Raw genomic sequence first — 20,739 nt, 5'->3', positions numbered from 1 at the left:
ATCAAGACAAGCTTAGTAAACAACTTATATGCTTGATGCTTACAGTTCATGCCTTGGTGGTGGACCAAATGAATATGACATAAAAAGTGAATGCTCCTATGCTTGGTGTGTGGGAAGCTATCAAGTGAGCTTCATTAAGCTTCCAGAGACCGAGTGAAGATCAAGATGGAAGTGAGGATGTTCATCGTTATCAAAAAGAAGAGGAGTTGATGATGAACCTTGAAGAGCTATGAGAAGTATCGAGGCTTAGATGATGTGTTTGTCAAGTCTGATGGGATTGCTCAAGACAAAGGTATAACTAGAATAGGCTTTCTATTTTTGCCGGTCTCAATGAGCTTGGTAGGAGACTGGGTTATAGAATCGATAATTTTACTATCAATATGGGTTGCCTAAAGCATTGCTCGATTGTTGTGTCGAGTGCACAAACCATATGCTTAGTGCGAGATGAGTTTGTGTTGAAAGTTCGTTTTACAAGTCTGGGGTATCTAAAATGTGTTTTAGGTTTAACCCTTTGTTGTTGTCAGTCTTAATAGCAAAAAGTGGTTGTGGCCAAGCCTTAGTGGTATTTGGCATGTTCCATGTGGTACCAAGTTTAATCTTGGGGGATTAAGTTTTTTACAATGGGTGTAAGTATTTGAATAAGCTTTCGGAGTGTTCCTAGTTTTGATTCAATGATGTTGAGATCATGAATTCAGTAGGGGTGTGTAGCCCTCTGAATAAGTTTTTCATAGAGTCTAAGATCACTGAAATCGAACATCAGAATCAAAAGTTATTGTCATTTTTTACAGTGCCGGTTGTGCTAATTTCGGAAGTTTCGATGTGAAATCGGAAGTTTCGATCCAAGTTCCGATGTGTCGGAAGTTCCAATGGGTCGAGACCTGCGATTTTCAAAAATATGGGTTCTCAGGTTTCGAATGGATGTTCCTATCCAAACATCAGAAGTTCCGATGTGTTATTTTCCCCACGTCTGGGAGCGAGTTTCATCCGGATTCGACTGTTGAGTAAGTAGTAGACCCATAATTTTCATCTAAAGTTTTTTTTCATATGACTTCATATAAATATATTATGAATTTCTAAATATCTCATCACAAACATGCAAATAGATACTTCACTACCCCAAAAAAGGGTTATTACAGACGGATTTTAAATCTTATCACAGACGGTTATAGGTTTTATCTCTGTAAAAGTGTCTATGATATCGACCTTGTTACAGACGATTTTCAGAACCGTCTGCAATACACTTACACACAGAAGGAATTTCTAGATAACAATTTGTGCGTAGTAAAAGTTACAGATGTTTGTTTAAACCTGTCTCTGAGTACTAAAAGTTACAGATGATCTATGGTTAAACCCGTCTATGTTAATTGTCACATACGAGTTTTATAAAAAAAAATGTATGTGTCTCCCTTTCCACCTATAAGCAAATTTGTTTCCTGGCTAAGGGTCACATAGATACACACTTTACGATTTACAAACTAAACACATTGACATATTGTTCAGAACACATAAACCTAGCTAGCTATACATCATTATTGGATAATCGATGTCGTATTCCAAAAGGATAAAATGATTGACATCATGGTGACACCGTCTTCCAAAAAGATGAAAAGTGATTGACAAATTTGGGTCGATCGACGCCGTCTTTCAAAAAGATGTGATGATAAACACCATATCAGCCTCCTGCGTTTCAACACAATGTCAACCTAAGAATTATCTTCAATTAGCATCTCACAATCATTCGGATCCGGCTGCACATTGATGATCTCACGCATCAGCCAGAGCCAGACTGCGTTGCTACCAAACCGCTAGCCATGATTCAGCAAGAAATATGCATTCAAGTTTGTCTTGCAGTTGATGAAAATACCTCTATTTTGACGAACACCAATGGAGAAATTTCCATCTGGTAGAATCGAATGGAGAACGTGGTTGATAGCGTACACATGGTCAATGAAGAGGGCCTTTACAACAGCGAAAAAGACAAACTCCACCGTGCCGAAGTTGACGCCAAGCATCCACGCTGTCAAAGCCACCATATGGATAACCCCATCCTGCCACCTCCTGATTCTCGTGAATTGCACCATTGCGATCTATGACGGAAACAAGGTTGTGCCATCAGTTGCACAGATCAAAGCAATGAAAACCTCAGTGCAGTGACAGGAACCACATGGTACTCACCTTGGTGTAGTGAAAGAGATTCGGCCCACGGGGAGATCTAGCTTCTCCAACGCGTATGGCGAGTGAGGACACAGAACACTCATCGTTTCTCAATGCAATGGGACACTTGGATATGGTGAGTGAGGAAGAAGAACCCTCCTTGTCGCTTTATATTGAGGAGAGACGAAGAGTTATGTGTGTGTGAAGCCAAAAGAGCCTTGTGAGGCAAGCGGTTTGTGTCTGTTGGAAGCTAAAAGAGTCAAGGAAGGCAAGTGGTCAAATTTGAAAATGTTAGCAGGTCTTTAAATTCAGACAGGTATTTATAAAACTCATCTGTATCTACCGACTAGACATGGATGGATCTTACAAGAAATCGTCTGTGACAATGTCACATACGGATTTTCCTAAAACTCGTCTGTATTTGTATGATAGAAACATACGGATTTATAAAAATTGTCCGTGAGTTCATTCACACCTAGACTTATATCTTGTTATAGACACGTCTGTCTTAGCAATCTTTGAGGATATTTTATCTGTAATGGGTCCTAAGAAACCGTCTGCTTTCAATGATTTTGTGTTAGTGCTTATTTCCACGGCTTCATCATTAACCAACTTAAGCATTGCATATATTATCATTTCATCATATAATTACTAACGTTAGGTATGTTCATTTATCTAACCAATATTTTATTATCATTTCATGTTTCATCCAACTTAGAATTGAGTTGGCCCACATGAAAGTCAGAGAAGAGCTTCGGTGAGACTATTATATATATATATATATATATATATATATATATATATATATATATATATATATATATACATATATATATATACATACATATATATATATATATACATATATATATACATACATATATATATATATACATATATATATATATATATATAATATGTTAATCATTTTTAGTACTTAAACATTGCATATATTATTATTTCACTAAGTTATTAATACTTTTAACCTTTTTTATGTAACTTAGGAACGCTAGTTACTCGCTTGACTGAACCACGATGAAAGGAGTAAAATCTAATAAGTTACGAATGCCAAATTAATTATGAACCAGATGTGGATACCTAGATGTCTTTAAAAGAAAAAAGTAGACAACTACAAAGTTGTAGACCTCTCCAAGAGCTGTGATTATCATATTAATTGTTTGTTCATTCAACTTCGTATGAATATTTTATGAATTTTTAAATATCTCACTACAAACTTGACCACTTAACCACTATATTATTACCCCGTTAAAGTTGATCATATTGAACCACTTCATATATCATCATCTCATTATGTTATTACTACCATTAGAGTTGACACTACTTAACCACTTCATGCAACATCATCTCATTATGTTTTTACTAGTTAGAGTTGGCCCTACTTCCACTTCATATCATCATTTCACTATGTTACGTAGTCCATTATGGTAGATGTTAGATAGTATCTTTATTTTAAAACTGTGATCATACCTATTTTTAGTTATAATTTTTATATGAAAAAGATTCATTTTAAAAATATTTTTCATAAAAAAATTAATTGTGAAAATATTATCCTAGGTGGTTCTAAATAGGAGCTGCCTGAAATATATCCTTAACGGTTCTAGTTTGGAATAGTCAGTGATAAGCCATTGTCTCATACGGTTCTAAATGATAAATTATCTCTTCAGTTTACCTCTCTGAACCATTAGAGATAAACTATCTCAGACGGTTTCAAAGACATACCGTGAGACAAGACGTGAAATATATGCTTTTATTAAGTAGTGTTTTGTGTGGAATTTCGTGAAATTTATGGCCAAGCTCAGCAAGACCTGGAATGGTATGTCTTGGGTAAATCCATTTGATATATCTCCACGTTCAACTCCGAGGAGACCACAAAACTATGTGATTCCCTCCGGTCTTCATCGTCATCTTCCCATCACCGGTAGCCGCATCACTGCATGGCGCCAGCAGCTAGCCAAGGGAGGCCACATGCATGTATAATCGATGCCATTGGTCTCGCACGGAGTAATCTCTCGTTGTGGCAGTAATTTGGCCCAGCCTCTGGCTATGTACACGATGATGAGTTATTGATACGTATAGCCCATGCTGAACTTAAGTGTCAGCCCACGAAGTTCTCTTCTTTACTAGCAACTGGGCAGATTATGATTTCCTATGTTATCCAAATTCTATCATATGTTATCCAAATCATCCTTGCTCAAGCAAGCACCAAAATAAAATAACCAAATCCAAACAACAAACACCAGAATCAAATTGGGCTGAGAACATAATGCTAAATGATAATCCTTCTGTTCATTCAAATGCAATTACCAAGTTCAATATTCAAATCTAAAACACAACTTCCAAGGAGTCCTCCCGTATACGAGTACATATGGGACCCCTTGCTTCTTACACAACCAGAAACGCAAGTTTCAACTGGTCAGTGAAAACGGAATCCCTATGGAATACAGCATCCGAAAATGCCACTCTTCGTCAATCTACATCAATGCAAACGTTGTGTCTAGGCAAATGTTTCATTTAAACCATCAACTGTTTAACCAGTGATCAAATTAATCATGACTCTTCAGACCGTTCTGGTTCGCATGGTCTCCATACTGTACCAGAAGGTTCGTCCATTAGGGCAATGCCCAGAGTAGCAAGATTTTTCCTGATCCCATCGGATACCTCAAACTGCTTATTCTTCCTAGCGGCATTTCGCTGCTCAATCTTCTCTTGTAGTTGTTCTTCGGTCAACTTTGCTCGCTTTAATGCTTGGCCCTTCAGTTGCTTGAGTACCTATTGGAACCGACATTTTGTTCGTGAACACATGTCGAGACAATTTTATTTTTAGACAGGCATAGTGGGTCTAGTACCTCTGCCAAAGACGATGGTGGCATCAGACCGAGTATAGATAGTTTATTTTTAAGTTCAACTTCCAGTGCGATCAGAGCTTGAATATGATCTTCTGGCCGTTTTTGTGGTTGCTGTTGCTTCTTCTGCTGCTGCTGTTTCTTCTTTTGCTGTTCTAATTTTTGCTGTAGCTTCTGAAAGTAGAAAAGGTGTTAAAGCCAAAGGAAAATGATAGTGTCACGTATGATTTCAAAACACTTAAATCTTGGAACTTGGAAGCACAACAAACAGTACCAACATACCTTCAAATCATTCAAATTGCTGTTTATGGCCTTCAGCAGATCCATGAAGCCATCCAGAACATCTGTAGTTCTAAGATCATCTGACATATATTCCAAGAAAGCTGAATGGTGCCTGTCAACCAGATTTTGCTCCTCAACTGGCACTGGGACAGAGATACCCTCTTCACGATTTATAGATAACACTTCCTCGCAATCATATAAAGTCTACAAATAATTCACATTGAGCGAAATGAGAAAGAAGGATAAGTAATGCTCAATCCAATAATTTGTCGGATATTAACTCAATGACTAATATTTGAAGCTCAAGTCAAGTACCTGATAAATGTAGTACACACGGTCAGATGCGATCTCAAGTGCTTTGTCAGAGTGATTAACGTCAGATCTATAATGTGTACGCATCAGGAAAAATCTTAGAGCCATGGGATGGTATAGAGCAATGATCTGAAAGAAAACAACTGTTAAGAGATCTCAATTCTCAATATAAACCTAAAAGTTTAAACTCATCCAGAGAACTAAATTAAAATAAGCCAGGCATTCACCCCTTACATCTCTTATCGTGAAAAAGTTTTTGTCTGATTTTGCCATTTTCCGATCATCCTTGTTAACAAAGCCGTTGTGCATCCAGCACTTGACCTCACTCTCTGGATAAGCAGCTCGGCTTTGTGCAAGTTCATTCTCATGATGAGGAAAAATTAAATCTTTCCCTCCACCATGAATATCAAAGGCATGTCCTAAATAGTGAGCACTCATTGCGCTGCATTCAATATGCCATCCTGGTCTTCCACGGCCCCAAGGACTATCCCAAAAAGGCTCACCCTCCTTAGCGGCCTGGGGACAGTGATTAGCGAAGGATAAGAAGAAATATGAGTAAGCTAGAAATATCAATGCATCAAACTTACTTTCCATAATGCAAAATCTGCAGGATTACGCTTCCTCGTATCAAAAGCAACCCGAGCACCAGCAAGATTATGATCCAACTTTCTTCCAGATAAACGGAGATATTCGGGAAAACTATCAACTGAAAAGTAAACATCTCCTTCCATAGCATAGGCTTTCCCATTCTCCATTATCTGTCCAGAAACATACACAAAGTGGGAAAGAACTGCAGTTGCTGAGTACAGAATTTCTTGTGATATAAGAAATAAAAGGGATCATAGAATAATTTTGTATGACCAGTATTATCTACAGAAAGTTGTGTACCATTTCTCATAATGCTTAACCCAGATATAACGTGCAAGAGTATGGCTTTAATTTGTATGGTCTATGGTGACAAACAATGTGATCATCAATGTTGCTTTTGTTTACAATAGCTGCACAGTATCATGAAATGAATAAGTATACACGTTCTTTTATCAGCTACACTGCCTTGGTATTATTAACTGCAATACTCGGACATACCTTTGTTATCAACTCTATAATATGCTCGATGTGCTCTGTTACACGTGGCTCGCAAGTAGGAGGTAAGCACTGGAGCTCAGCCATATCAAGAAGGAATTCATTGATAAACTGGCTACTCAAACTTGTAACTGTTTCGCCAGCTTCATTTGCACGCCTAATAATCTGTAAAACAAAAGCAAGTTCTGGAATCACTACAGCACTAAAAGATAAGGAAATATGTTTATTGATTATTTTTCAGAAAAGAATATCGTTTTGGGAAAGAAAGATAACACATATATATTAAAACATGCAATGCACTGGAAAAATGAAACTGCTTTCTAGTCCTGGGATCTGCTCTATGAACAATGCGCTCATGCCAACAACAAGATGTGATGATGGGGTGAGCAAAACTATGTCTGATGGCACTGATGACACTTTTTGCGTAGAAGGAAAGCACAAGATAACTAGTGGAACCCATAAATAAATTAGCTTATAGATGACACTTCATCACAAATAAGATTATTCTCCTTCCATGCGGAGACCTCAAAAAGTTCTTCCATTTTCTCAATGACTAAACTGTACCTCTAGAATGATGTGGAAAAATTATTACCTTATCATCGATGTCCGTAAAGTTTCGAACATACTCAACTTCGTACCCCAAGAATTTAAGGTACCTACATGGAATGTGAGACCAATTATAGAATAAATATATTAGCAGAATGTCAGAAGCAAAGATAGCAATAGAGAAAGCTTAAATTATGCTTTAACTCAAACTTAACAAATGATCTTTTGGGGAATGTATCCAAACATTTAATTTAAACAAACCATCGAAACAGCACAGCAGTACTGTAGTACCACCACGCTAAGGTTAACTTATCTCAACGTGTTCCAAGTTACCAAGGATCCCATGTTGCATATATGAAAGTAATTTATGCCAATGACAAATAATAGCATGGCCGGATGTCAAAGGTTTCATCCATCCCATAAAACATCAAACATACATCCAGATTCCAGAGGCAACTAGAACCTAATGTAGTTCAAACATCACCTGGCTCCACCTAACAGGTACTGAATCCCCTAACGTCGACGTCATGGTGACTTCGTCGCTGCCCCACGCGTCAGCGACGGCGCGCGACGTCACGGATACTCGTCCACTGAACATCCAAACCCGAGCATGACCAGCAACCCACAAGCCACAACACTACACTAGAGACACCACCACCACTAGACTATTTCTCAATTGCGAGAACAAATCGAACAATCCCACATGTGGGCAGCGAGAGCAATCGAAATGCACACAATTGCTGAACTAAATCCTTATCCATCACACCCTTAGACCCCCTAAATCAGCAGAACTCCACCCCTGCTAAACGCATCGCGTTGTAACAGCCGATCCCACCAACTGCGCGCCTACGAAGCCACAGGGGCGCCAGATCCGAGGGGATTGGATTTGCTACCTGTAGAGGACGTCGAAGGCGACGTAGGCACGGGCGTGGCCGATGTGGCTGAAGTCGTAGGGCGTGACGCCGCAGACGTACATGCCGACCTTGCCCTCCACCCGTGGCTGGAAGGGCTCCTTATTCTTCGTCATCGAATTGAAAAGTTCAAGCTGCGGCGGCTTCTTGGACTCCGCCATGGTGGGGATGGAGGGGAGAGGGCTGCACGCGCAAAACCTAGAAGCCGCGTCGGCGGGGGCAGAAGCGGATGAGAGAAGGGGACTTTGCGGCGGGTGCGAGATGGTGTCCTGTTGCGAAGGATTTGGGGCGGCGGCGAAGCTGCGTTGTGGAAGACGGCGATGGGGAAAGAACGGAATGGCACTCGTCCGCCGGTTCGTGCCCTACTGTGGGCCAGCTCAAGAGGGCTCGGGCACGTTTTTTCCTTTTCCTTTTCTTTTTTCCATTGTTTTCTAGATTTGTATTTTTTATACGCGTTTAACATTTTGAAACACAAACAATTGAAAAAATAATTCAACAATTTAAAATAACACATTTATCATTTATTATGTCAAATGTTGAAACGTGTTTCAGACGCACTCAACATTTGAAAAGACCTTATTTATTTACGACTGTTTCTGTGGCGATCCTGCTGATGTTATATGCGGCATGCACAGCTTGCTAACAGCATGTTTACTTTAAGAAAAGATAAACTAGTATATTTTAAAATTATATATATTAAACGATTATCCGATTCATGAATCATTTGAATCACCATGCATATTATTTACTATAAAATATAATGCACCTGCATATATTTGGACTTAGTGATAATATTCTATTTCAAATAGATCAAAAAGGAATCATTCCTTGATCTTAATAATAGCAGTTTTGATGAGAATCACATCTTACTGTGGTGGTGTCTATAATTATGATGTCTATAATTTACATACTCGAGTGTTTTTATAGGTTTATTTGTAGGTATATGATAGAAGACGTATTTATAGGTGTGTGTGGTGTGTTATTTTGTAAAAAAAAAAAATAGTAGCTTTGACAATTCTGAATGCTTAAGTGAAATACAAAAGTTAGAGAAAGGGCATATTTAATAGAGCTCTCTCTAATCTAAATTCTTTACGGGGAGTGATTTTCTGGAAAAAATGATTTTGTGACTGAAAGTGATTTTTTATGATTCTTTAAAATAAAATATATGGAAAAAATATTCTATACGGGAAGTAAATCACGGAAAGTTGCTTATTTTAGCTCTTCAGCTTCTAGTTCATTTTAGATAATCACTTCAACGTATTCTACTCAAAAAACTAAAAATTAAAAATTATTGTTTAACAAAATTTCCTTAATTTCAGCCAAAAACTATTCTCGAAGCTCTACCAAATAAATCCAAAAGCAAGAAATTTGCCTCCCTGAACGGAACTGATCGAAATACAAAGCAAAACGGGTTGCTTGGAGCCTTTGGTGCAGAAGCACTTCCGTTGCCGACGAGGAGTCCGTAACACTAAACAAAGCGGACGGAAGACTCGGCTAGGCCATCGCCCATCGGGTTGCTTTTCCACTCGAACACAACGAACCGGTTCCGTAGGAAGCATTGGCCTCATCAGTTCATTTGCAAATAAAATAGCATTGCACGACGTCTAGAGTCCACGTAACCTGTGCTTCCCTGCTACGACACGCTACGTACTACGTAGCATATCTCGATCACCACCGGATGACGAGGCACGCCGCTAACAACGCCGGAGCCGGCAAGTCTGCTGCGCACCGCTCCGCGCTCCTCGTCCCGGACGACCCTCTAGACACCGTCCTGGGGCACCTCGACGGCCTCAGCATGGACGAAAATGGCTGCGCATGGTTCAACGATTTCCGCGACGTGGACTTGGACACGATCGAGAACGATGCGGATGATTTCATAGAAACTCTTGAGACCCTCCCGGACAAGACCGTCTCCAATGCGGACGCAATGGGAACGCCAAAGCGAACCGAATCCGTCAGTAAGCCGGGCAAGGCAGCCGCGACGAGCCCCTCGTCATCATCGTCGTCGCCAAGCGGCTCCTCATCTGAGGACGACGACGGGCGACCCCTGGCTCCGGCCCAAGTCCAAGAAACTTGTCTACAGTGCCAACGCCAAACGCCGACCGCGGCAGAAGGAGCAACGAGCTCCAGCGGGACAGTCGAAGTGGAAAAGTGAGTTTTCTCCGGGCCGCCGGTACCGTGCCACGCGATGGTCGCCATGGAAAGCGGAGGCGGTGGCGACGAGAAGCGGTGCCGTCACTGCGGCGGCACCACGGAGACCGCATTATGGCGCGCCGGCCCGGAGGGCCCAAAGACGCTGTGCAACGCGTGCGGGCTGCGGTTGAAGAGCAGGTTGGCCCGGCGGCGAAGCCGAGCCGCGCCAAGAGCAAGAGCTACTCCGCCTTGCCGGTGACCAGGGTTAGTAAAGTGGTTGTAAAAATAATATTCAAAATAAGAAAGTAGTACAAATAGTTATTAGTCCGCACTCTAATTATTGATTAGCTATCTATCAACAATTGAAGTGCTGATTAGTCTATTTTTATAACTAGATAGCTGATATATAATTTTATAGGGATATATTGAAACTCTATGCGCTGACAGGTCATGTGTCCCACATATTATATTAAAAGAATTTATAATTTTTTAGATAGAGATGATATTTATATTAAAGTTGTATTTATCGATGAAATCAATCACTTTATAGTTGAACATTTTTTATTTAAATTTATTTAATTATTCCAAATGGGTTAAAATTTTGAGATTTAGTTTTTTAATCTGACTTCTCCTAAGTTTCACCCTTTTTTCTGAGCGAAAAAGAACGTGTTCGTTTTTTAGCGAAGCAGTAACTTCAAAACGTGTGCGATCGTGGAATTTTTTTAATAATATTAATTTATTTTATTATAAAAAAGCAAAAATAATATTCAATACAGAAAAATTGCAAATATAAATAGAAATTGGCCCTCTAATTACCAACAAGAGTGTTATCAGTAATTGAAGTACCGGCTAATCACTTGGGATAGCCTATCACTAGTTGTGTAACTGACCTGTCCAGAAAACCAAGCCCTAGATCTATCAGTATACCAATTGTTAATAGGTTTCTTATATCTCGCAGATAATATTAAAAAAATCATAACATTTTCGTCTGATCTTAGATTAAAATAATTATTATATAAAAATTATACCCATTGATAATATCTAAAACTTTAAAGTTACGTATTTTTTTCATATAAATTCGTTTAAATACCAAAAAATATTAAAATTTTCAGATCTAATTTTTTACAGCAAAAACGTGGGACTGCCCGAGTCACCCGTGAGGCCGCGACGCACACAAAGTTCACAGGCAAAAGCGGCAATTCTCCGCCGCCAACGAAACGAATCCGACACCGCCGATGCTATCTTCCTGCACAGTGTAGAACCTACCAGAGCCGGCCGGCTCGAAAGCGCGCGTGAGCCAACCCCACCAGCCCCGGACCCTCACCACCCGCGGCGTTGCCCCACCAACCCTGGACCCACCCCACCCGCCGTGCCATTGGCGTCCCGTACGAGAACCAGCACCCTCCCGAGCCTTCCAGAACCCCCGATCCGACGGCCCAGATCGCCCGCGCCAGAACCTTCTAGACCCGCCCCCTCCGCGATAAAACCTCCCTCCCGTCTCCTTCCCTCCTCGCCTCGTTCGAGGAAAAGTTTCCACGCGCAGCAACGAACAGCGCTCGTGAGATTTTCGTGCAAGGATTTCCTGAGGGTTTTCGTTCGTCGAGGAGAGGAGAGATGGCGAAGGGGGAGGGGCCTGCGATCGGGATCGACCTGGGGACGACGTACTCGTGCGTTGGCGTGTGGCAGCACGACCGCGTCGAGATCATCGCCAACGACCAGGGGAACCGCACCACGCCGTCGTACGTGGCCTTCACCGACACCGAGCGGCTCATCGGAGACGCCGCCAAGAACCAGGTCGCCATGAACCCCACCAATACCGTCTTCGGTACGTGTCACGCATTCCTCTTTCGATCCCTTTGAACTTGAACGACAACTGTGCCTTTGCTTGATTCCTTGTCCGTGGACGCGTAGTGGATTTTTCTAGCTTTACGCGTAGGAATTTTCCATGTGCCTTGCGTAAGATCTAGTAGATCTACGAGAATTTGTTCTGTTTCTGTGGTCGACACGAGTAGCCATTAAGAGCTGAATTTGTTCTAGTGCGAGCGGTAGCCGCTTTTTTCTGTGCTCGATGTGGGAAATTTCTTCTTCGAAATAGAGGCTGCCATGCTGCTGTCTTCGTGCGGTCTTCTGTTTTCTGAAATTTACTAGTAGTAACTGCAATCAGGCTTGTGTTTCCTTGATTGTTTTAGTTATGCAATGAGTTGGTGCCATTCTAGTATTCTACTAGTAGTGATGCTATTCTAGTCTGCTGAGATGGATTGTGGCTTGCTACTTCATTCTGAAACTGAAATTTTCTAGCAGCTACCTCAGTAATTTTTCTTTGTTAATTTTGATTCGGTAGTAATCCCTGACTGGAGTGTAGATAATGCGTATTCATAAAATGTATCTGTATTTTCATATTGAACTTGAGATCGTCTGATTTCAACTTGCGATTTAACTGTCCAACTGACTGCTGTTGCTCTTCTTCGGTGCAGATGCGAAGCGGTTGATCGGTAGGAGGTTCTCTGATCCGTCCGTGCAGAGTGACATGAAGCTATGGCCGTTCAAGGTCGTGCCTGGCCCGGGCGACAAGCCGATGATCGTTGTCCAGTACAAGGGCGAGGAGAAGCAGTTCTCCGCCGAGGAGATTTCCTCCATGGTGCTCACCAAGATGAAGGAGATCGCCGAGGCCTACCTCGGCTCCACTATCAAGAATGCCGTGGTCACTGTACCGGCCTACTTCAATGATTCCCAGAGGCAGGCGACCAAGGATGCCGGCGTCATCTCCGGCCTCAACGTGATGCGTATCATCAACGAGCCCACCGCCGCGGCCATCGCCTACGGGCTCGATAAGAAGGCCACCAGCACAGGCGAGAAGAACGTGCTCATCTTCGACCTTGGCGGTGGCACCTTCGATGTGTCGCTGCTGACCATCGAGGAGGGCATCTTCGAGGTCAAGGCCACCGCCGGTGACACCCACCTCGGCGGTGAGGACTTTGACAACCGCATGGTGAACCACTTCGTTCAGGAGTTCAAGCGCAAGCACAAAAAGGACATCAGTGGCAACCCCCGCTCGCTCCGCCGGTTGAGGACGGCCTGCGAGCGCGCCAAGCGCACGCTGTCGTCCACGGCCCAGACCACCATCGAGATCGACTCGCTGTACGAGGGCATCGACTTCTACACCACCATCACGCGAGCCCGTTTCGAGGAGCTCAACATGGACCTTTTCCGCAAGTGCATGGAGCCCGTGGAGAAGTGCCTCCGCGACGCCAAGATGGACAAGAGCAGCGTGCACGACGTCGTGCTCGTCGGCGGATCCACCCGTATCCCCAAGGTGCAGCAGCTGCTCCAGGACTTCTTCAATGGCAAGGAGCTCTGCAAGAGCATCAACCCCGACGAGGCCGTGGCGTACGGCGCCGCCGTCCAGGCCGCCATCCTGAGCGGCGAGGGCAACGAAAAGGTGCAGGACCTGCTCCTGCTCGACGTAACGCCGCTGTCCCTCGGTCTGGAGACCGCCGGCGGGGTAATGACCGTGCTGATCCCGAGGAACACCACCATCCCCACTAAGAAGGAGCAGGTCTTCTCCACCTACTCCGACAACCAGCCCGGCGTCTTGATCCAGGTGTACGAGGGCGAGCGCGCCCGGACCAAGGACAACAACCTCCTCGGCAAGTTCGAGCTCTCCGGCATCCCTCCGGCGCCCCGCGGCGTGCCCCAGATCAACGTCTGCTTCGACATCGACGCCAACGGTATCCTGAACGTGTCGGCGGAGGACAAGACGACAGGGCAGAAGAACAAGATAACCATCACCAACGACAAGGGGCGGCTGAGCAAGGAGGAGATCGAGAAGATGGTGCAGGAGGCGGAGAAGTACAAGGCGGAGGACGAGGAGCACAAGAAGAAGGTGGACGCCAAGAACGCGCTGGAGAATTACGCGTACAACATGCGCAACACGATCAAGGACGACAAGATCGCCTCCAAGCTGGCCGCGGACGACAAAAAGAAGATCGAGGACGCCATAGACGGCGCCATCAGCTGGCTGGACAGCAACCAGCTCGCCGAGGCCGATGAGTTCGAGGACAAGATGAAGGAGCTGGAGGGCATCTGCAACCCCATCATCGCCAAGATGTACCAGGGCGCCGGCGCCGACATGGCCGGGGGCATGGACGAGGGCGCTCCGGCGGGCGGCAGCGGTGGCGCTGGCCCCAAGATCGAGGAGGTCGACTAAGCTGTTTGTTGAAAGTGAAATCCATGGGCCGCGGCCGAGCTACGAGATGCCATTTGTGTTTTGCTGCTAGTCTTTTGAATTCTCTGTCGTGTCGTGGTGTCATCTAGTTGGTTGTTCAATTTGGTTGTGAAAACCGAGGACTTCCAGGTTGTGGCTTGTTGAATACATGGTTATGCTTCCTTAATTACTGTGTTTCTAATCTGTTTGGTCTCTGCAATGTTTGAAAGGATCGCAATCTTGCCTGTTCACAACTTCGATGAATAGCATCATGTTTATTGGGGGTTTAGTAAAGGGATAGGCTCGGTTTAGCTAGAGCAGAGGAGGAACCGAAAGGAGTGTGAAGGGCTGCGCATAGCTGGAAGAAAATTATGCATAATTCGAATGTTGGAATGAACTATCCCATTCCCATCAGCACGCATGGGCTAATCAGCACATAGAGTAACATGGGGATTAAGAATAAGATCTGTGTGTTCCTTCGAACTTTCCTTACTGAAAAAAAAATAGTCGGATAAAAATTTCAGGAACACTGAAGACACGTGAGCCTCGAATCACCAATCTGGAGTCCAGACATGATCCAACATGTCTTATGAAACAAAACTGCCATCAATGCTACAGTACATTGCCTCATTCCAATTATTTGTACAAATTACAATGCATAGTATCAAGTTCGATCCATTTTTGCTACTTACAGAGTTACATATTGCAGTATTTAGCTCATCGGCATATCAGCAACTACAAAGTATGGGAAAATCTCACTAGCATTGAAGAACACTTTGTTTCACTGAAGATCAACTAGGTCTTAGAGTAAATACACTTCTGAAAATGTGTACTGTCTACATCACCTTTTTTAACATAATTTACCATTCATTTGCTGAAAAAATATAAGAAATGGTGAGCTGATGAAGTTTTGTGCAGAGGTTCTGCAAAAAAAATGATAGAACCATGATTTAGAATTATTGACCGAAAGCTAAGCTAAGTTCAGTAAACATCGACTTCAATATTTGATGTATCAGGATTCAGATCAAACGTGTAGCATCGGAGCCGATTTGGAATGGAACGTCGAGAATCGAAAAACTTACTCTATCCCTAGCTTGCAATCGGTGCAAAAACCAGCTGTAGAAATTAATAGCATGTATTACGCAGCCCAATCCCCTCACATTGCAGCAATAATTGTCACAGCGAGGCTATGTTTTTTTAACACTGGTACCCCTTCCCAGAGCTTTCTTTGTAGACCTTATAACGATGTGCGACGTCACGGGATCGATTATGGATGAGCTAGGTGCACGACGGGAGGCCAAGCCAGCCAAGCTACGCTCGCTTCGCACAGCAAGCTACGTTTAGCACGCATACACACTAACATGTTCCATGGTGAGGCACTGTGCCTCGCTTGACCACAAGAGGTTGTCGTCCCGCGCTTTAATCCGCCGATGCAGCGCGCCGGCCACCGACGTGAGCTAAAACTGTGGCCATCGAGGCAGCAACACCTCATCCTTTCCCTCCCTCCGCCTTTGCAAATGGCCCCATAACATCTCCACTGTCTCCTTGGCACCCTCCCCTTCTTTCACGTCCTTCACCGTCACCTTTGCCTCTCCCTCTCGCCCTAGTTCGCTGGCTCCTCCTCCCCTTTGTGGCGGGCTATGGTCGCATATCACTTTGCCACAGTCTGACACGCCGACAAGCCTTGAGAGAGAGAGAGAGAGGCGCCTGGAGAGGGGACGATAGGAGGAGGAGTAGCAGTATCAATGATGGGGAGGCAGATGGGCATCCGGATGGTGGCATGAGTGCATGGGCGAGCAACGGTTGGAGGATAGCGTGGGGGGAGAGACATGCCAGATCTGGCGTGTGGGAGGAAGGTGATAGCGTGTCTGTCAAAATAGCGTGGACGATGGAGACTCTGTTGGAGATGGATTTTTGCTCATTTTGGCTATCGAGATGGATAGGATGATCACATCATATTTTTTTTAAGCGTTTAGTTAGAGTACTAAGGGGATGAGATAGCTCAAGAGAATATTTCTTTAGATACTGGACCCCAAACACAACTATCCTACTTAGGACATGAGGATGACGGTAGATTAAGGCTCTAAAATAGACTCGTTTATCTCTTCTACCAAATAAACATTTTAAATTATCTCATCTTATCTCATCCTTGATAAATCATCCATCTCACTTTATTCTCCAACCAAACAATACCCAAATGTTTATCTGAGTATGAAATGAGATGCTGCTAGTAGTTCTGTTCAAGCTACTGGTCTTTTTGGTTGCTGAGATAAGCGCGGATAGGCTCTGACTACGTCGTTGTTACAGCAGGAGACTTTCTGGTTGTGCTTTGGAACTTTGTGCTAAACTATTCTTGTGTATATGATGATTCTTCATTCACTATTCTTGTGCTCTGTTTGACCTGCGATGATTTATTAGCAGTTCGCCGGCTACAAATTGCCTACTGGTCATCCCGGTCTGTAGATTAAGCTGCAGGCCCAATATTAGCTTGTCACAACTCACAAGAAGTTTCTTTACTGATTGAAGGTACGTCAAGTAGTTAAACAGAATGCATTAGGGCCCTAACAAGTAGTCTCTTCTTTTTTGAAATGGAGATTGGTGTGTAGATTTTGAGAACTCTCGCGAGACCTTTCACCTGAGCGTACTCCCGTCACTTTAGGCCAATAGTGATTATCTCTTTTATTGAATTTCTACTTTGTAGCTGTCGCACAGCTTCTTATTTATGTGAGAGCTATAAATGTCTTGATCATATTTGCTATGAGTAGTCTAAAGATAAAGAATTCTTAAACTATTAAAGATGGGTTTACTTCACTCATTTATATAACTATTTTTTTTTCACTAATGACTACTATCTCAGATACATCATAGTATGAAATTTTTTAGACTACAAGATCAAACCAAATAATAGTACAGGGACTCATAAATAACGCTCAATAAATTGAGATTCATTTAGCAACCGATTTTTAGTTTGAATTTATTTCCCTAATTCTTCTAGTTTCGTTTGAACTTATTTCCTAGTTCTTCTAGTTTCTTTGCAATTACCATGGCTCGACAATAAGAAATAGTCAAAATAAGGAACAACAGTGAGACCTGGTAGAATGGGACAGGAGATTGCGAAGCACTCCGACGCCTCATACCAGTTTAGATTGTGTGCCGAGGCCGGGATTGCGGTAAGGTGAATGCGACACCAGCAGACGACTTGTGGCCTGGCCACGGAGAATACTATGCAAAGCTTCGAGTCCATATTCAATTAAGTGGAGGCTCAGCCGCTCAGCGAATAAAACAACATCGTTGCCCCATTGTTGCAACATGAAGGGCTGCAACATAGGTAATTGGCAAATGTCCCAAGTATTTTTTTTGGCTGTTGATAACCCGGTGTACGGACTTGCAGGCTCAGTCGTAAAACTATGAATAGCTGGTAAAGAAAAATAAGCAGAAGCAAATTGACAAACCATGCATTCAAAGTTGGACGAAGAACTCATGAGGTGGTTCGACACATGAACATAATGTTTCGCTGACAGATAGTCTATCAGGTTCTACAAGTAGGAAAAACTGACACCAGAGCGGAATATTGCTGTCAACTTCACGACCTTTGAGATACTCTATTTCTTCTTATCAGTGTGAGTACCAGCCGATCTGCATATCCCAACAGAAAGTTCAGATAAGATCGATAATAACATTTGTATGGCAAAAGAATTTTGCATGATTGCAGTAAGCTTCTCTTCTCTATGGAGTTCACTGATAATATTGCAAAGATGAATCATTCTAACCATCATATGATAACATAATAGGGCAAGTCCTTTTCTATTAGCGTTGTACTAACAAGGCAATAAAATGTTTATGGATACCAGCTGATGATAACAAACTAAAATGTGAATAAACAGGAAAAAAACAAGACGTGTAGTACAGAAGCTAAAAAAAGTACAACTTCAGCAGATTCTATACACTATCACTCATTCCCAGTAAGCAAGTTACTATCCAACATTAATCGTCAATCATTAATCAGTAAAGTTGGGGCACGAAAAGACTATGACGCAACAAAAAGACTATCCACTGCAACTGAAGACAAGCTACAAGGCAGAATAGAATTAACCCACATTTGAAAGCACATAGTCCAATGCAACTGAAGACAAGCTACAAGGTAGTTTAGAATTGCAATGCAATATGATTTCAGGTTTACACACCTCATCTTCCTGAGGACATTCGACATCTCCTCTCTCTTCTTCTTTGCCCTCTTGTGAGTTCCAAGCTTTCTCTTGGCCACCTTCAGTGCACGCTTGTCCTTGCCAACCTTGAGAAGCTCAGTGATACGCTTCTCATAAGGAGCAAACCCAGCAACCTCCCTGATCAAGCTCCTGACAAAGTTCACCCTCTTGGTTGCTTTCTGCATATCAACAATGAAAACTTGTAAGGATAAAAGAAGCCAACAATCATGACAAATAAACTATAGAGTTAAACAGACTGTTTGAAATTTACTAGAATGTCTATTTCAGGAAAAAAAACGATTTAACATCCTATGCTTTCCACAGAGTAAAAAGACAAATGAACCCTCGCATCTTAGAAGGAACATCTGGCTGGCACATCAATAAGCCGATTCGATGTAATTAAAGGCATATATTGCGTAATTGGATTCCAACTAATATTCCTCTGCAACAACACTTAGGTATAACTTCAATTTAACGTTCACTTCTAGCAATACAATTATAACCATACTACTTTATGTCTTCTGAACTACTACCGCAGATCAGAAACATCGTAGTTCAAGAAGTCCGGGCAGCTAACATGGGAAATGAAACCTAAAAGGCAAACTTGGACCGAAATGGTAGGGCGCTATGAGATCCATCAGTACCACAAGCCCAGTACCAACGCACAAACCCTCCACGCTCGACAACCATAAAGAAGCAATCTTCTACTGCACAATCTACCAGGAAGCAGGCGAACCAAACATGCTAAACACCCCACAATTCACTAATCACGCTACCACCCGCGTCATCAACACTACACCGCTAAGAAAGCTCAGAGTAGAGTCGGGCGGCTTACCCCCTTGCGGTCGGACGGGCGCGGCGGCAGCTCGCGCTTGGTGACGACGTGGCCCTTGTTGATGCCCACGAAGAGCCCGGACTTCGGCAGCGACGGCGCCATGAGGACGGACCCTTTCCTGCGTGGAAACAAGCGGAGATATCAACGTGAGGGAAGGGAGAGGCGAAGGTTTCAGATCGGCGGCGGCGCGTGAAGGGCTTACCTAACCTGGGAGAAGTGAACCGGCTGCGACCGAGGGGAAACCCTAGCGGAGGGCCGTGTTTATATAGGCGGCGCCGAGGGGCTTCGCGGCGGGTACGAAATGGGCTGGGCTCATATGGGCTTTTACTAGGATTTTTTTCTCTCGGCTGTTCTGTTTTTCGGCCTCTCTCGTGAGATAGGTCCAGTTGATGCAAGAAAGTTTCAGATTCTACAGTGATTATCTAGAATCTCTGTTAAACGTGGCCAAATATGTAACGTCTTATTTGAATCATCTGAAATATTTCTCATTTTTAATATTACAAAGAGAATCATCAAAAGAGGATTTCACCTGCTTCGATTCACTTCTCAATTTTCTTAAAAAATCGAATTCAGAATCCCTGCCAAACGTTTTCAAAAAAGTGAGGTAGAATCACATATTAATGTTTTCAAGGAGAAACCGAATTAGAAATGTTTTTAAGAGAATCTGAAGCTCTGTCAAATGAGCCTTTAATATGGAACTGTTGGGCTGGACTGGCCTACTTGTGTAGTTCTAAGCTATTGTGTGGGCTTGGCGGCATGCTATTTGGTAGGAATACCGCTCCGCATCAGATTTTGAGTTTATACGTTAAAATAGAGTAAAATTTAAAAACTTAAAACTATTTTGACATATATTGTAGAAAACTATAACTTCTTGTGTCTATTTTAAAAACCTATAATTATTTTAACACATGTTGAAAAAAAACTATAGCTTCTCACCGTGGGCCTAACTGTCATCCTCTAGCAACATGTGGGCTCACGATTAATCCTCCTATTACACGCTATAGAAGATGATAGGTGGATCTATGATGATAAAGTTGTAGTTTTTTACAATATGTGTCAGAATAGTTGTAGGTTTTATAAATGATACTAGAAATTGTAGTTTTTTATAACATATATTAAAATTGTTATAGATCTTTAAAATTTACTGGCTAAAATAATATGATCTAAATCTCTATTTTTAATTAAATTGGAAATAAAATGACTTACATAA

General features: G+C 42.7%; 3 protein-coding genes across 3 annotated transcripts; 1 reads left to right on the top strand and 2 right to left on the bottom strand.

The window, feature by feature from the left end:
- Positions 1-4,442: 4,442 nt before the first annotated feature.
- On the bottom strand, positions 4,443-8,514 carry LOC133929026 (cysteine--tRNA ligase CPS1, chloroplastic/mitochondrial-like). Its single transcript, XM_062375602.1, has 9 exons — positions 8,135-8,514; positions 7,288-7,351; positions 6,699-6,860; positions 6,200-6,370; positions 5,847-6,128; positions 5,616-5,741; positions 5,301-5,504; positions 5,022-5,192; positions 4,443-4,944 (listed from the first exon to the last, which is right to left on the bottom strand). Exons 1-9 carry the CDS (start codon positions 8,311-8,313, stop codon positions 4,723-4,725), a joined length of 1,581 nt encoding a protein of 526 aa, XP_062231586.1. The 5' UTR covers positions 8,314-8,514; the 3' UTR covers positions 4,443-4,722.
- A 3,267-nt stretch (positions 8,515-11,781) lies between these two features.
- LOC133929025 (heat shock 70 kDa protein 4-like) lies at positions 11,782-14,676 on the top strand. Its single transcript, XM_062375601.1, has 2 exons — positions 11,782-12,110; positions 12,760-14,676. The coding sequence occupies exons 1-2, from the start codon at positions 11,900-11,902 to the stop codon at positions 14,490-14,492; spliced, it is 1,944 nt and encodes a 647-aa protein (XP_062231585.1). The 5' UTR covers positions 11,782-11,899; the 3' UTR covers positions 14,493-14,676.
- A 3,247-nt stretch (positions 14,677-17,923) lies between these two features.
- LOC133929024 (large ribosomal subunit protein eL36x-like) lies at positions 17,924-19,785 on the bottom strand. Its single transcript, XM_062375600.1, has 4 exons — positions 19,732-19,785; positions 19,530-19,647; positions 18,674-18,873; positions 17,924-18,125 (listed from the first exon to the last, which is right to left on the bottom strand). The coding sequence occupies exons 2-4, from the start codon at positions 19,629-19,631 to the stop codon at positions 18,092-18,094; spliced, it is 336 nt and encodes a 111-aa protein (XP_062231584.1). The 5' UTR covers positions 19,632-19,647; positions 19,732-19,785; the 3' UTR covers positions 17,924-18,091.
- Positions 19,786-20,739: the final 954 nt, after the last annotated feature.

The sequence above is a fragment of the Phragmites australis genome, chromosome 9, assembly GCF_958298935.1.
Source record: "Phragmites australis chromosome 9, lpPhrAust1.1, whole genome shotgun sequence".
NCBI classification, from domain to species: Eukaryota; Viridiplantae; Streptophyta; class Magnoliopsida; order Poales; family Poaceae; genus Phragmites; species Phragmites australis.
This window is presented reverse-complemented; position numbering and strand designations above follow the sequence as displayed.